Genomic DNA, 16,761 nt, shown 5'->3' with positions numbered 1-16,761 from the left:
CAACTTGGCACTAAAAACTTCTCTTAGCTTCACACTGCGCAGTATCATGTGGCAGGTTCCTTTTAACAAGATGGTTTTATTTGGGAAGAGTCTTAACTGTTAGAAGAAAACCGTATCAGATAGTGGAACCTATGTTTGAGTTTTCCACATCTGACTCAACTTTGCTGTTGTTCCAATGAATAACATTTGCCAGCAGCAGAATCCAGCACATGCTATTTCCTAGTGGTTTTCTGCATTTTACAAATGCATTTGTTGGAGGTGGAAGTAAAATGTCTTTTTCCAGCTTAAGGTTTGCTCCTTTGGAGTTAATGTAACATCTGGAACTAGAAATTGGAAACATTTCAGATCAGAAACAAGCATACCTTTGTCAAGCCTATATTTGTTCAAGTCCTGGAGAGAATTTACAAGCCAAATGTAGAACCACTGTTTTATCCATTAGAAGTTTGGAACCATCATTGCTGCATAATCTACTATTATTGGCCAGACAGCTGTCTGCCAAACCAAGGAGGAATAAAACAAACTGAAAAAAAAAAAAAACCCAACCAAAAAACCCCCTGAAAAAACAAATGCCTCCCACCCCCCCAAACCAAAACCAGACAAGAACCTTGCTCCCATTTGCATCCAGAACCTAAAAAGGGGACAGCACAGGGGCTTTTTTCCATTCTTGGATTGACTTGTTACTTGCAACAAGAGCTGTGTTTAAATGTCCAAGGAAGTCACGCCTTTGTCTGCGTTTTCTACATCACTTTATGTAGAAGTAGCACGAATCTTCATTTTCCTCTGTAGTTTTAAAACTCTTACTGAGCATAACATGGGGGTTGGGGGGTTTTAAAGTAACAACTGCAAAATTATTGCCATGTACTCTGCATCACAGAATGTGAAACATCCAAGTATTTTTTTTTTCCTGCCATATCCCTGTCCCCTATTTTTAAGCACTGCCGTTGCACTTAGCCATTTGGCAAAGCCCAATGCCTCTTCTGCTTATTCTAAAATCAGAAAATACCAGAAATTTGAATGGACAGGCTGTTTCCAATTTTTGTGGGTACAAGCAGAGTGCCATATTAATTCTCACAAAGAAAACTGTCATGAGTCAGCTGACAGATAGCTCCAGTGTGGCTTGAATACGGTAAACACTGTTACGGAATTGAAGCTAGTGTCCTATGGTATTAGACAAAATACAAGCTTGTCCTTTAAAGAATCTTTAACCAAAATATGAAGCCTTCTCACTGACAAGACAATGGAAATATTTGGAATTACAGAATGATGGTGGTGAGGCTCTAGCACACGTTGCCTAGAGAAGCTGTGGCTGCGCCATCTCTGGCAGTGTTCAAGGCCAGGTTGGACGGGGCTTGGAGCAACTGAATGATCTTTAAGGTCCCTTCCAACCCAAACCATACTGTTATTTGATGAAAGCTGAGAGTGGTGCAGGTCTGTAGATCACCCATGTGTATCTGATGGGTCTCCCTCTGCTATCCAGTTGCTCCATATGGACACAGGGTCAGACTCAAACATCACAGCACAGACCTGTGAGGTCCTGTTGCCTAGTTGTTTTTAAAGAGTGGGAAAGTTTTCACTTTCCTTGTAGGGTTTACTGTCTACATGTAGAGTGGGATTTTCAGTGGGCCTTGCGAGCTTTGGCCGTCATCACTGAAGTATGATGGAAGTTGTCAGTTTATCCTCCAATGGAGTTCAGTGCAGGTTCTAATCTCCAACCAGCACCAAATACAAAAGTTGACTTTTAAGATTGGAGGATGCTCAGTTTAACAGCTGTTTTCAAAGTGCTAGTTTTCAAAGCTTCTTGTTGGTGTCTGGAGCAAAATGCCATAATCCCCAGTAGATGGTATATTTGCACTTAAGCTGTCATATGCATTGTGGGTCTTGAGTAGCAAATTGTAGCAGAATCCTCAGAAGAATAAGCAAATTGTTGTGAACAGTGTAATTCTGCTTTTGGGAAAGTCCCATGTATGTTTTAACCTCTGTAAAATGCTCGGGTGAGAACCTGAGGTCAGGAGGAGGTGGGGGCTCAGACTGCAGAGATATTATCTGCTTAGCATTAGCTAGTCAGGATTGCATAAGGCTGCAGCCCTCACAACTGTTTGGCTGAACACCAGTTGTGCATTGCACAGGGGGAGATTGCCAAGAGCCAGTTTTGCAATGATGTTTAGAAATTGCCTCTTAACAAAACGGATCAGATGAAAATTGCTTTATGCTCTAGTGAATGTATTCTCCTCTAAATAAAATGGTTAAAGTGCTTGCGAGTCTTACCTAATGAGTATCTCAGCAATTTGATGTGTCTCCAAATCACAGCTGATATTCTATGTTTTGTTTAGTTTTTCAGCTAAACATGTTCTGTATGCTGCTTGGTGGTCCGTATAGTGTTGGCTGCTCACATGGACTTGGCTGTCCTCCTTTCCAGCTGCTAAATTGTGTTAGAAGATGAAATATGCTGTTCCATGTAACCAATTTCAGTATTTGCTACAGGGGTATTAAGTACAGTCTGAGAGCCATTGCCTGTGCACCGGGAGGGAAGTTCATGTGGCGTGCTTAATGGGTGGTCTGTGGGAAAAGACAGAAGAGTTTGAGGAACCCTCCTTTAAAATAATGTGTCCATAGAAAAGTGATCTTGAACACACATAACTTGCTTCCAGCCTCTGCAGAGATGGGAGTGCACTAAATTATGCACACTGAATCCAGTCATTTGGCTTTTCTGGTATGTGAAGATTTTTACTTGAAGTAGGTAATATAATGAGAAACAGGATAAAACAATAATGAGTAAGTTCAGAGTGTGCTGTTGGGAGATTTTTAAAACATTTTATTGCCATCCCAGACAATCTGAACAAATCCTAAATTTCATGATTTGTAGAAAGCACCTTTGCTGGACCTTTTCAGAGCATGCTCTTCAGAGAAATCCTCTTGACCAATGGAAATGAACTAATTCAGGCCAATGGAGATGAAATGGTATATAATCAGTGCTATATTTTGTTGTTACTGTTAACATTATAATTTAAAAACTGTAGGCTGCCAAACAAAACCAACAGTCTGAAGTAAATCTCTTGTCTTCCTAAAACCCTGTCATTACTGGGGGGGAATGACCATGCACAGTCCAAAAAATATAACGAGATCTTCAAAAAACGTACTGCTTGTTTATTTAAAAAAAATAAAAGGTAGCTAGCAGTTTATCTAACAATATTTTAAAGTTAGTATTTGACAAAGCTACTAAATTCATCTGCTTCAGGAGGGCAACACAAACAGTGATGTGAATATTATGTTACTGGGAGAGTTTTTAAAACTCTTTTGGGTAAGCCTGAGCATAAGCGCAGGCATCCCACACCCTTGTATCAAGATTGTCAGTGAAATGGTATGCGGAGTTCAGTGCACCAAGCTCTGATGAAACTCCTTCACTGAGGCAGGAATTAGTGGTACAAAAGCCATACCTGGGGAATGGTTATTCAACTGCGGTTAAAAGTCACCTGCTATACGCAATTCTGTATCTTCTGTATTGTGCTTCAGTATCTTCAGAGCATGTTTCTCTCTGCATCATCTCTGCATTCCCATCCCCAGCAATGAAAAACATAAAGCCTAACCTCATCTAATTTCTTCAGTATGTCCTTTCTGCACTGGCTAGGAATAAGTGATCTTCAGCCTCTCATAAAAGCATTTACTGCTTGGACTGTTTTACTCTTTTTTTTTTTTAATCTCACTGCCTTCCCAGCTCCTCTTCTGGATGAGAACAACACACACACTTCATATGTTTTCTAAACCCACTTAAAACTGTTTTGGTGGGGTGTTCCCTCCCCCCCACCCCCACTCCGCACACACACATACATCCCCCCTCTCCCCCCCATTTGTGGCTAAAGCCATGTCACTTCTTGTGGTGAAGTAGGTACACTGATGGATGAACAGCCTCCCTTTTATTTTACCATCGTCTGATGGCAAATAGATCACGGAGGTCCTGGATGTCTTCTAGTATTAGGCAGTGATACTCAAGACAATACTTAGCACATAAAAATTAAAACTGGCACCAAATACATTTCATAATATGGGATACTAGTCTATATTGGATTATTTTGCACTGGTTTACTCCTGGTGTGACCATCTAAACAATTTAAAATATAGGCTGGTAAAGAGTAAAATTTACAAAAATTGCCTGTTGTCTGCTGCATACAATGTGTATAAATGTGGTTTAAAATAACACTGCTGTTTCCCCTTGAATTTCAGACCTTGATTCTACCTAAAATCAGATAATGAAAATGAATCTACCTTACTTAACCAGAATGCTTTCTTTCATGGTTTGGAGAGGGAAATTACATTCAAATCGATTGCTCTGGAGGGTTAGAGGAATGGAATGGAATTTGGGGAAGGAATATATTTTCCACTTAAAATAGTGCTATAACCCTGCTGTCTCTGAATAGCTGTTCTTTCACAGCTCACTGACCCACACTCACTCCCTGATTCACAGAGAGAAGTCTTAGCCATGTCAGGAATGAAAAGCTGAATGCGCCATGGAGCCACCTTCTTGAAGATCTTAAGTGCCTTGCGCAAGCATGAGTAGGCTTTGCAGCAGCCCTTTGAGATAATTAACAGCAGAAAGACGGGTATGTTTGTAGTAGGTGGAATGATTTTTACAAATCTTTGGGCTAAAGCACCCACTTGGGTTCACTAAGAGGGTATATGTGGGAGTGAAACTGAGGAGCCCTGGGCTCTACAAACTGCTACCAGCTACCTCTGTGTTGCAGCAAGAATATTCTATAATTTGGTAATTACACTGGGAATTCACCTTATCTGCAGTAATGTGTTTTGATGAGGAAAGCGATAGCTCTCTATTCTTTGGAGGCCTTGTACCTGGCAAGTTTAAACTCGGGGTGAGTATGTGCAGTTACTACAGGAAGATCAACATTTAATCTACTTTTTGAAGTTGGTGATTCTAGCTTCTGTGCAGCAGCTGCCAGTAAAAAGGACCAAGGCTGAGAATGCAGAGTATTTAAGATAGAATCATAGAATGGTTAGGGTTGGAAAGGACTGTAAGATCATCTAGTTCCAGCCCCCAGATCATCTAGTTCCAATCCCTTATGTTTTTTTCCCTGCTTATTACAGGACAGTTGCGTTAAGAGTAAAATGAACTTCTCGTATCTGTGGTATTTGTACATGCCGTATTCTCTTCTTGCCTAGCAAGGTCTCAGACTGAGTTTTTTAGTTGTGCTTGATTTTAGGAGTCAGGTTTGGCTAAACTCCTGATTACCTTCCTTTCTCTTCCATGCTTGAATCTCTCTCCTTTTTACCTTTTTTTTTTTTTTTCCTGTGTCCTTATGGCTACTGTATAGTGTCTGTGTGTCCTGGCATGTGAGCTTCCTGTTGCCACCACCTGCTGTTTCTCTCCCCTTGAGCTAAGCCATGAAAAATGGGGATAATGCTCAAAAGGGTGACAGCATGCGGAATAACTTCCTTCCCTAAATGTCTAGAAGGATTCTTAAGCTACTCATCAAAGGTCTAAGCCTCCTTATGCTCCTAAAGAGTTGGAGCTGGACAAGAGGAATCACTTTATGCTGTACATCTGGTTTCTCCGATTAATTTATGGCTGCTAGAACCCTACCTACATGGTCTCATTTCTGCATAGCAGCTATTTTTAAGTATAGAAGGCTGAGGCATGCTTACTCCATATCCTGTCTTGGAGTTTCCATAAGACTGTACACCCTTGGGTGCAAAAGTTTTGACACATTTGTTTTTTACCATCTTGTGTGCCTGTGGCAGGGGTGTGGGGAGGTTGTTTTTGTTCCTTGGTAATGAATGTTTTTGTGGTTTGGGACATTGACTGCTGCAAGAATTATATGTTATTCTTTCTGTCCAGCAGTACAGATGGCTTAACCACAGAGGTCCTCTCTGCATTTGTCCTGTTAAGAATTGAAATAATATTTAAAATGTAAGTTGTTGCACATACTGTAATTTTGAATGGCTATTTTAGCTTGTATGCTTATTAAAATGAGATCTTTGTTTTATGTTGTGTACCAGGATCCCAAGATCCTTGGTCACTTCTCTTAAAAGACAGTTAAACCTTTCCATGACCTTTAGCCTAGTTAACTGGTTTAAGAATTCTTAAGGAAGGCTTTTCTCCTGTGCTATACATAGCATTTGTGTGTGTGGTATGCTTCTGGTGCTTTCAAGAGTAGGAATCATGCACGTGCCCCCTTATACTCATGTCATTCTATTGTGGCTTTAAGGGGAAGGAGGCAAAATGTAGGCATACCAACAAGTATCAAGCAGTAGTATAAATTTAACTTTTTAAAACTCTTTTGTTCAGCTTGTCTTAGAACTGTTGCAGCTTTGCAGCTCACCAGCAACTGGTGACAAATGCTCTGTTGATACAATTCATGATCACAGAATCACAGAATGGTTTGGGTTGGAAGAGACCAAAAAGCTCAGCTAGTTCCAGCCCCATGCCACAGGCAGGGACACCTTCCGCTAGACCAGGTTGTTCCAAGCACCATCCATCCTGGCCTTGAACACTGCCAGGGATGGGACAGCCACTCATACTGTTTATAGGGTCAACGAAATGAATTATACATTGTAGAATGTACAAATCATCTTAGCCTTGATATGTAAATGAGTTGGGCCCTGTCAAACTGTTTTTCAGAACTATTACTGGAACTAATAGCAAAGATCATATAGTGCAGTTTTTAGTTGCTTGTCCAACGTCACTTTGCTGGGGCTAATGGGTGCCCCTGAAGCACTGCATAAAATTTAAGTGCTGTGGATGGGATTGGTACAATTAAAACAAAAAATGAAAGTTAATGGATGAATTCAGAAGCAACACATTAGCCTATTCTGTTCGAAGGTACCTACAGCTGGGCAGATACCAGCAGGCTTCCACACTCAACAAAGCTTATGTTTTTAACAGTAAAAAAAAAAAAAAGAGGAAAAGACACATTATTACTGCCTTTTTACGTATGGTGAAGTGCAGAGGAGTCAAAGCCACAATACATTTTAAAAAATGCTTTTTTGTATCACTTATGGGATAGAGATGGTGATAAGGGAGCTGTAGTACACATACTAAAACTGATACTGTTTATAGGGTCAACCAAATGAATTATACATTGTAGAAAGTACAAATCCTCCAGTCTTATGTCTGCACAAGACAGTTTTCCCAATGCAGGGAACAGAATATTTGCCCAAGAGCATTCAGGAGATGAAGAGCAAAACTGAAAGTTGAGCTTATACTTGATTCCTAGCCAGCTTGATCAGGAGTGTTTCCTTTTCTCCTGTTAATAGGCTGATGAGAAGCTCTGTTTTCCTACTGCTGTGCAATAAACCTCTGTGTAGATAGCTCTGTTATCAGGTCAAGGGGGTATTTTCCAGTTAGCAGAAAACCACTGGAAAATTGGTGTTTTTTTGAATAGAAATAATGCGTCTTTTTAGAATGAAGCATTGTTGATCAAGTACTGTGTGATCCACATGTGCTTGTGGAATTGCTGCAAAAAGCCTGTAACTTTCTGCAGTTTAGGCCATAATCTGTTTAGAGTTCATTTGATAATTTGTGGGATTTCAGGTTCTTTTTTGATTTTGTTCTTGCTTTGTCAAAGGATTGTGAACTCCTGCTATGTACAGAGGTTTTAAATATTGCCTATTATGGAAAAATATGAACTGTTCTAATTTTACTGAAAAAGAATACAGCACTTTAAAAAAAAAAATTAAAATATTCTCCTTTCAATTGGTGGTAATAGACTGGATATAAACAATTTGTCCTTCACATTCATCATTCATCCTGTAACTGTTTATTGTCTTCTCTTTTCAAAATAGAAGCTGGTCTTTCCCTTTTGAAGCAAGTTGCAGTTATCACGAGTATGGCTGATCAAAATAGAGCATAACACTAAGCATTCCTTAAAGAGTCTTCTAACTTTTGAACAGTGGAATAACTTCTTACGCAAGGGATGTTGCCTCTTGCGTAACAGATAAGCTCATTTGAAGGTCAATGGTAGTCAAGGTTATTGCTAGGTTTTTTTGGGTCTCCCCCTCCATCTCTCTTAATTGGCCTTCTGGTTTGCTTTGTCAAGAGTTGTGCAGTAAAAAATTAAATACACTAAGGATAAGAATGTTCTCTGGACCTTCAAGCTCAGTTCAGGAAGAACAGCATGATTTGAAAGGAGATTGGTGTGCACCTTCTTGGAAAAGAACCCTTGATTCTACATACACATGGGATTAAAACAAACTTGCACCATGAATTGGTGGGACGATCTTGTATCTGGGATAGTTTGTTGATGGCACAGCAAATCAAGTTTTTGATCAATTGGCCATTTGACTTGTTGCCTTCTGAGGTTTTTTTTGCTTCTCATTCTGATGCCTTAAAAACCTCTTGGTTATAGTCACATAGAGTGTTAATGTGCCTTTTGAATTGCTAAACTGTTGAGTTTAGTAATTCTGTGAAGCTAAATGCTATACATCTGTGCATCTAGAAGATCATCTGCTTTCTTGGTTGCCTCTTTCATATTTACTGCTTCCTAACTGGGAAAGTTAGAAATTTGAAAAGTTCTGTGAACTTTTCTTGTGACATGTTGGAGCTTGTTTTGCAGCTACCGGAGCTAGCTTTGCCTGCTAGTGAGCCATCACATCCTGATGTGATAAATGGAAGGCCATGGAAACAGAGCATTTAATCACTGTAATGACTTATGCGTTATTTTTAAAGTTGGGAGACCCTGTGCTTCTATAGCAGCTTTCTAAAAATCAGTGTTGAGAACCAATTACTTGTTTTGATCACTTAGGTGGGGGGTTTTCCCCTTTTTTTTTCTTCATAACCAATTTTTATAAAATTTGGACTTAATAAAAAAGGCTAGTGGGGAGGATCAGAGAAGTGAATGTGCGTTTTGTTCATAAAAGGCCATTTTCAATAATCAGTTTACATCCGTGTATAAATGCAGTAGAATTTTAACACGATTTCAAGTAGGGAGTGTGATTTCCCCTCTGGGTGTTCATAGCCACACAACGTAGCTGCATTTCAGTCAGGATGACGCTGTAGCACAGAAGAGAGGGAGAACCCAGTGGTTCATGAGTTATCTGTATGCTATTGCCCTGTTGTGTACATCAGTGGGGAAGAAATCTCTTGAAAGGGATGGGGAGCTGGGATAATATTGATAGTGATTAGATTAGACATTTTTCATATCTGATCATTAGTTAAGAAGCTGTTGAGGTCCTCTGAGGTTGATTGGACTTGATATTTCAGGTTCCTTTTTCTTTTGTAGTAGCATTAATAATGGCTTCAGCATGGAAATGTCTAGATGAAAATCCATCTATTCATATTCCTCAAAACACATTTTTGGGACAATGTTTTGGGGCTTTTTTTATTAATTTGTACATGGAATTTTTATGGCTTTGTTATTTGGCTGGATATGGGTCTAGTTTTTCAAGGCAATGTGCATAACTTGAGAAGTACTCTGCCCCAAAGAACTTGTGACTTAAACAGCCTGCTAACATCAAACTTTCCAAGTGTTCAAATGGTTTGGTACAGTGCCACTTCAAATAGACGTAGTTATGGGGAACCAATGAGTTGCAGAGAAGAAACCAAGTACTTTGCATTGTAGACATTTTTTCTTCTGTTTTCAATAACTAACCTGTTGGGCTCTTTTTCTGGTGCTTTTAAAGATGACAGAGAGAAGGATTCGGCAAGTTAGAAAATGAGATAGGAGTGATACTGAGACTTCATTGCTTTGCAAATAATTCTCCTCAAGCTGTATAAACTTTCTTGAGTTAAATATTGTGGAAAGCAAAGATATTGCATTTTCAGTGAGACATTTATGTTAACAATTGTTTGTGTCTTTGCTGTCCAAGACCCTCAATAAAACCACCAGCTGATTTAAATTTTCCTTATTACTTTCATCAGCATAGACTTCCTCCAAAAAGAAAAACAAAGCCACCTCCTTCCTGACTCAGGCAGGTGGGGGTGGGAGGAGGAAGGGATGGGGAAAGAAGGGGGAAAAGACTGTGCAGAATAAAAATGCTGAATTTTTATGCATGTTTTTCATCTGAAGCTCAGTTGTAGATTCTGAGGTCCTTGGCCTTCACATAAATATATATGCTATTGTCAGAGATGTACTTCACTTTGGCCCATGCAGTGGCACACACTCTCCAATGAGCATGTAGCTGGAGCCAGAGTGCATGAGAAAGGCAATAGCATGTGGCAAGGCTGCTGGCATAGCAGAGCTGGAACTCGGACCTGTATTGGAGGTGTTTGTTGGTGAGAAGCTCCCCATGACCCGGCAGTGTGAACTTGCAGTCATCATACTTGGCTGCTGCCTTCCCAGCCATATCTGCAGGTAACTATTTTTCTTGTTTACTGCTGGATGAAGAAGCAAACCTGCACTTTTAGGAGAGAAATGAAGTAAACTTGGCCATCAGTGTGACTGGTATGGTTGGGGAACAATGTACATCCACTTAATGTCCACTTCTGCAAGAAGCAATTGGGCCAAATCATGCCTTTGAGTCATTCTTTCTTCCCCCATAGTGGGTCCTTCAGAGGATCTTTACAATCTCCCTCAGCTAGAGTTTTGTAATATTCTGCGTGGCGAGCGGAGGGAGGACTTGTAGGACTCAGGACTCAGACCTTCACCTCCTCAGAATGTGGAGGGACAGCCTCAGTTGCAAGTACAGATTTATCGCTATCTTTAGGTATAATGGCAGATGAGATCTGGTGTGACAGTAAAGTCATCTTGTCTTGCTAAAATCTCTGCTAGTGTTACTACTGGTTCTGTCTTACTGTCAGATCCAATTCAGCGAGGTTAACTTTCTTGCCTCTCGTGAGTCTCTTTCCCCATCTCCTTCCTTTCTGTCTGTGAATGCCAGTGTTATCTGTTAAGACCATGTCATTGTCCAACTGAACCGTTCACACAAGAGGTCTAGAACCTGTGCAGGTACTGCTGGAATATCTTTATGGCTGTCATTTTGACCTGTCTTGAAGATTCCCATTCCTTTTGCATCAATCGTAAGTTAGCTACCCTTTCAGAGCCTTCCCTGTCATTCAGTACTAGGACTCCAGCTTCTGCCACCCACTTAAAGCTTCTAACAGCAAGAACTTTTGTCCTTTTTCTCTGTCTGCCGCTTCCAGCTCACAGCAGTCCCCACAAACTTCCACAACCCACATCTTCGTCTTTCTTCAAATTCTTCCTTTAATTTCTCTCTTGTGGTGCAGGGGAGAAGAGAGTAGTTCTGAACCTCTGTCACAGTGTTTGCCATCTAGGAGGGCACTTGCTAGGAGTGTTCAGGGTGTTGTATCTAGAAATGTTAGCTTTCAGTCTACTACTAAAATTCATCCGAACTTGCCTTCTCTGTATGATTACTACTTCAGCTGGTTGAATCAAGCTTTTAAACCATGAAGACTTAATTTGATCTAAACCTGGGTTTATGATTGACAGAAGGTATTGTTGAAGGGCCTCAGTTTGAGCTCTTAATTGTGTTGAAGGTGCTATCCATATCCTGTAGCTATGGAATTGGGCCTGCTCTTCCCTCTGTCTTTTACTCCTGTGTCTGACATGTGGAAGGAAGAGTTTTTTGGGTAGCATGCATTTTTCTCTCATGTGAAACTATCACATTCCTTCTACTGTACTGCCTGTCCCGCTGATCTGGGAAAAGAAATCCTCCTCTGCCCTGTTCATACTCGGTGCTTCAACATCTATAGATGCCGATAATACTAACATGGTTTCCTTTTTTTTCCTGTAGCATCTCCCTTTCTGCTTTTCGCCAACCGGCGGGATGTTCGACTCGTGGATGCTGGAGGCACAAAGCTGGAGTCCACTGTAGTGGTCAGTGGTTTAGAGGATGCTGCTGCGGTTGACTTCCAGTATTCGCAAGGCATTGTTTTCTGGACAGATGTGAGTGAAGAAGCCATCAAGCAAACTCACATTAACCAAACTGGGAATGTGGTGCAGAATGTCATCATTTCTGGTTTGGTTTCCCCGGATGGCCTGGCATGTGATTGGATTGGGAAAAAACTTTACTGGACGGATTCGGAAACCAATAGGATAGAAGTAGCTAATCTCAATGGAACATCTAGAAAAGTCCTCTTCTGGCAAGACCTTGATCAGCCCAGGGCAATAGCTTTGGATCCTGCTCATGGGTAAATATTAATTTGACTTAAATGCTAAAATGGATACAGTGGTGATTAATGTGGAGTTTTTAGCTCTGAAAAAGAGACATAGCCTTTTTTTCAGTTTACGTTTTCCCAAAGTACCTTTCTCAAGATCTGTAGCTGAACGTATGTTTGAGCTTAAATATTTTGTGGTAAGAAATAACAGCCAAGACATAGACTCAGAAAGAAAAATACAGCTGTTCTTAGGTGCCAAGCCAAATATTCAACCAGTCTGATTGCCTAACTTACTCCATTGTACTTCTGAAGAGTAGTTAATTTTCCAAGCCTTTTTTAATTGTTATTTTCTCAGTTATCCTGTCTTGTAAGCTAATTTTCATTTGATATGTGATGTCTGTTTAATTTATCTGGACAGCAAGGTGTGTAAATCTGCATGAGTTTAAACAGGAATTCTCACTTGCTATGCATCGGTAAACAAAATCTGTATATTTTTAGAGTGGCAATGTTGAATAGTCATCTTTGTGCCAGCAAGTAAAAGAATCCAGGTGAAACTGGCGGCTCTTAGTGATCTAAGGTGACCAGGTTAGGAAGTAGTGAGGGATGTGTCACTTCTAGGGCTCTTGAAAATACTTGATCTCTGTCTGGTTCCTTCCTCCCTCTTCAATACTCTCCACCATTTCCCATGTGCTATTTACTATCCCTGAGCACAAATAGCAGTGATGTTGTGTAGTTTGGGCCCCATTTCATTGCAGTGATGACTGAAGATCTGCTGTGCTAGATGAGTAAGGAGTTATGGGTAAATTTATGATTAATGCATAGAGGACATACAAGTACTAGATGAAACTGTGTGGACCCAAAGAAACAAAATCCTTAGTTTTGTTCACATGTTGAAGGCTGGAGCTGCCTGTATCCTTCAGATAACTGATGGAAAAGTACAGCCATAATCAGTAAAAGGGAAAGTGACTTTGTTGGACCAAAGGACTTTTCCAGAGGGGACCTTGTCCCCTGGACTTCGCTATGGATGCCTTTAAGGTGAAAGGAATTCTTCCCATAGCAAATGGCTGGATGGAAGTATATTAAATAAGCTAGCAGTAATCCTGTGTGTATCCTGACAGCAAGTAATGTATGCAGAGTTAATTAATGCTGAAGACTAACTTTAGACCTAGAGTTCACTAGTGTAATTTAAAGAGCGAATATGGTGTTAAATGGAGTATTTTTGTAAGGAAGTAGATCAGAGAGAGTGGAATGGCACTTTCTGTGAAATACCAATGCCAGGTTGGCATCTTGTAAGTGGCTGCAGTTCCTTGTCTTTTGACTGTTTTCTTTAAGGTGTCCCTGCCCATGGCAATGGGTTTGGAACTAGATGAGCTTTAAGCTCCCTTCCAACCCAAACCAGTCTGTGATTCTTTGTTTCTATTATTAAAAAAATACATTTGAGAAGGGACAGCTGTCAAGGTTAAAAAGTTCTCAGTTCAGAGTCTGAAATTAAAAGCCTCAGTCATGCCTTGCTGTTAATCCAGCATTTCCTCAGTGTCGCAGCAAAGAGCCAGACCTAATAACTGTTCTTACATCACTCACAACTGTGTTTATAGCAGCACTTAAATAAAACTGCAGTGGTGTTTACTGCTGATCCTTCAGGATCAGTATGTCATGTACTTACGGTTAAGCATGTTGGCTTTCTGTTTTGAAATCATTGGAATCTGGATGCTGAACCCTGATCTGTATGAGCTGCAGTAGACTGGGGCTTTGAATATTTTAATTTCAATGACTGTGAATTATAAAACGTTTTTAGCAATGTATCATCTGATCTTGCCTCCTTTGGACTGTTTGAAAGGTGGGAGAATACTGAATGAAAACCTGTAACTGTTGCAAATACTGGAGAGGAAAAACATTGAACATGGTAAAGATTATGCTTTTTCGTAACTTACTTTCACTCATGGCTACTTAGGTAAAACACAGAAGATAGCCCAGTTTTGTGTGAAACATGATTATTGCTTCTCTGAAAATAGGCAGATATAGAAATTATACCAGGTGTGTCTCTAGTAATTAATATCAAGTATAAAATTATTTTGAAGCTCTTGGTTAATGATTTGAAACACTGTAATGAGGATGAATGTATGAGTAGTATGGTTGTTTTCTCAGATGTAAGAAAAATACTCAACCATAACATTGGTTACGAGTCATATCCAGTATCTTGGTATGGCTGTAATTTCTGGGAGTTGGAAAGCTCTTGATATGTTGTGTGGCCAAATTGCTACAAATAGCCTCATGCATGAGAAACTTGAATTTCTTATGGGAAGCGTTATTTACTCTGATTTTCAGATGGATGTCCTTGATGGTGACAGCCTTTCCATAAATGTTTCATTGGTCTCTTCTCCTTATTTCTTCCTTTTCCTGCTCATATATATGACTAAAGAGCATAAATTGTTCAAAGACCATTTGCCTAATTTGAGAGCAGAGCTGCTGGTTCAGATATGGGGAAAAAAAAAAGGTGATTTACCTTTTTTTAAACTCCCCAGCTGGAATTGCGTGGGGAAGAGACGGAAATGTGTAGACTTCACTAATAACCCCACAGAACTCACTCCCCTGTTCGCACTCTTCTTGCTACAAGTTGTGTGATTTCTCATATTCTGAGTCCTGGAGACTGAGGCTTCTTTGCACCATACATATTTAGCCGCCTTAAGTAGTTTGGTAATCATGGTATTCTATATTTTTGATTTCTGCACCATTTCTCAAGGGAACAGAAGGAACAAGAGGATGGTTCTGTTTGTCTCGGTGCCAGCATGTGTTACATTGGTTTTTCAGGTGAAGTCAGGAATGTGCCTTTCGTCATGTAGCTTTGGCTCTGGGACCAAAGAGATGGTGGAAGCTGAGATTCTCTTTGATTAGAGGTCTTTATGGGTAGTTCACAGCTGCACAGAGGCAGTGTGGAAATCACTGCATATATGACAAGTGGGTCTGGCTGGACTAGCACCATTCTGTTTGTCATAAATGGGTGGTGTTGGTTTAACTCAAAACACGTTTCAGGTTGGGTTTTTTTTTTTTTTTCCCCATGTGCAATTAAGCAGTAGTATAAGCTGAAGTAAGAGTTTTCCACATAACCTCTTGAATCTGTATTTAAACAGGGTTTGATAAATTATGTTTAAAATTAACAGAATCATAGAATTATAGAATGGTTTGGGATCTAAATTTACCCTCTTTAAGCTTAAAGCAATTCCCCCTTGTCCTGTCACTACAGGCCCTTGTCAAAAGGCCCTCCAGATTTCTTGTTGGCTCCTTTAGGCACAGGAAGATGCCCTAAGGTCTAGCTGGAGCCTTCTCTTCTCCAGGCTGAATGAGCCCAGCTCCCTCAGCCTGTAATTGTAAGTGTGCAAATGAACATACTTATATTGCATGCCTTGAGAAATTATTGGCTGTGATCTGAGTGTACTGTTTTTCCAAACATGGAGTTAAACGGCATCAGCATGCAGAAATAGGTAAAATGTATTGGCTTGAGCTAAGTGTCATGACTGGATCTACCTGTAAACAGCAGATGGTGGGAGGTATCTCCCAAGCTGATGGTGAGAGAGTTGAACAGTTGTTTCTGCACCTTTTGGTAGGAGGATCTCCTGACTTTTGAATTGCTACAGCATGCCTTAAAATGCAGAGAGATTTGTACTATTGTTCCCTTTCTTCAAATAAATCGTATTTTTTGAAAGGAGGACCTGGGGTCAATGAACTGAATATCAGCCAGCAATATGCCCTTGCTGCAAAGAAAGACAGCAGCATGCTGGGCTTCATTAGAAGGAGTGTTGCCAGTGGATTGAGGGAGGTGAGCCTTCCCTTCTCCCCAGTGCTGGTGAGGCCATCCCTGGAGTAATGTGTCCAGTTCTGGGCTCCTCAGCACAAGACAGATGCAGACCTGCAAGTAGGAGCCTAACAAAGGGCCAGGCCACAAAGATTAAGGGATTAGAGCATCCAGTATAGAAGGTGGGGCTGGCTGAGTTGGAATTATTTAACTTGGAAAAGAGAAGGCTAAGGGAATCTTATGAATGTATATAGATATGTAGTGTGAAGGATTAAAGATGATGGAGCCAGACTCCCTCTCAGTGGAATCCAGTGAAAGCATTAGAAGCAATAGGCACAAACTGAAGGAAGTTCCACTTAAATGAAAGAAAAAAAAATTCTCTACTGAGAAGGTGATGAATCACTGCAACAGGTTGCCCAGAGAGCTTGTGGAGTCTCCAGTCTTAAAGATTCTCAGAACCTGACTGGGCAAGGTCCTAGGTGTAACCTACTCTGGTTGACTCTGCTTTGAGTGGTGGTGTTGCAGTAGACAATCTCCAGAGGTCCCTTCTGACCTCAGGAATTCAATGATTTCGTGAAAGAGAAGCCTTTTTGGTGCAGGGCTCATGACCTCATGATGTCTTTTCCCTACCTTGTTTACTGTGACTTTCCTCACCCCCATAGAGTGATGGTACAATGATGAGTTTCTTGTGAAGTGCTTTCAATATGAAATAATTTAATTATATATAATATTTCTTCATCTCTGCTCAGAAATGTCTGGGAAGAAAAAGTTATATTGTGTTGTCTCTGTTACCTTATCTAGTGACCATGAGAGTAGTTATGAAGGCTCATTTATCATCATCTTGGTTTTCTGTTTTCTGTAGAGTTTTTGCATACAAATGTGTGGGTCATTCTTATAGAGGGGAAAATAC

General features: G+C 40.4%; 1 protein-coding gene across 2 annotated transcripts in view; it reads left to right on the top strand.

Annotated features, from left to right (window-relative positions):
- LRP5 (LDL receptor related protein 5) overlaps nt 1-16,761 on the top strand; it is a 131,812-nt gene that overhangs the window by 14,845 nt on the left and 100,206 nt on the right. For both annotated transcript variants that reach the window (XM_030483861.1, XM_030483860.1), the window contains exon 2: nt 11,698-12,094. In XM_030483861.1, coding sequence (XP_030339721.1) covers nt 11,698-12,094 — 397 coding nt within the window. The remainder of the gene's footprint in view (nt 1-11,697; nt 12,095-16,761) is intronic.

This window comes from Strigops habroptila, chromosome 4 (genome assembly GCF_004027225.2).
Source record: "Strigops habroptila isolate Jane chromosome 4, bStrHab1.2.pri, whole genome shotgun sequence".
Classification (NCBI taxonomy): domain Eukaryota; kingdom Metazoa; phylum Chordata; class Aves; order Psittaciformes; family Psittacidae; genus Strigops; species Strigops habroptila.
Note: the sequence above shows the minus strand (reverse complement) of the source record. Positions and strands in the feature narration are given on the sequence as shown.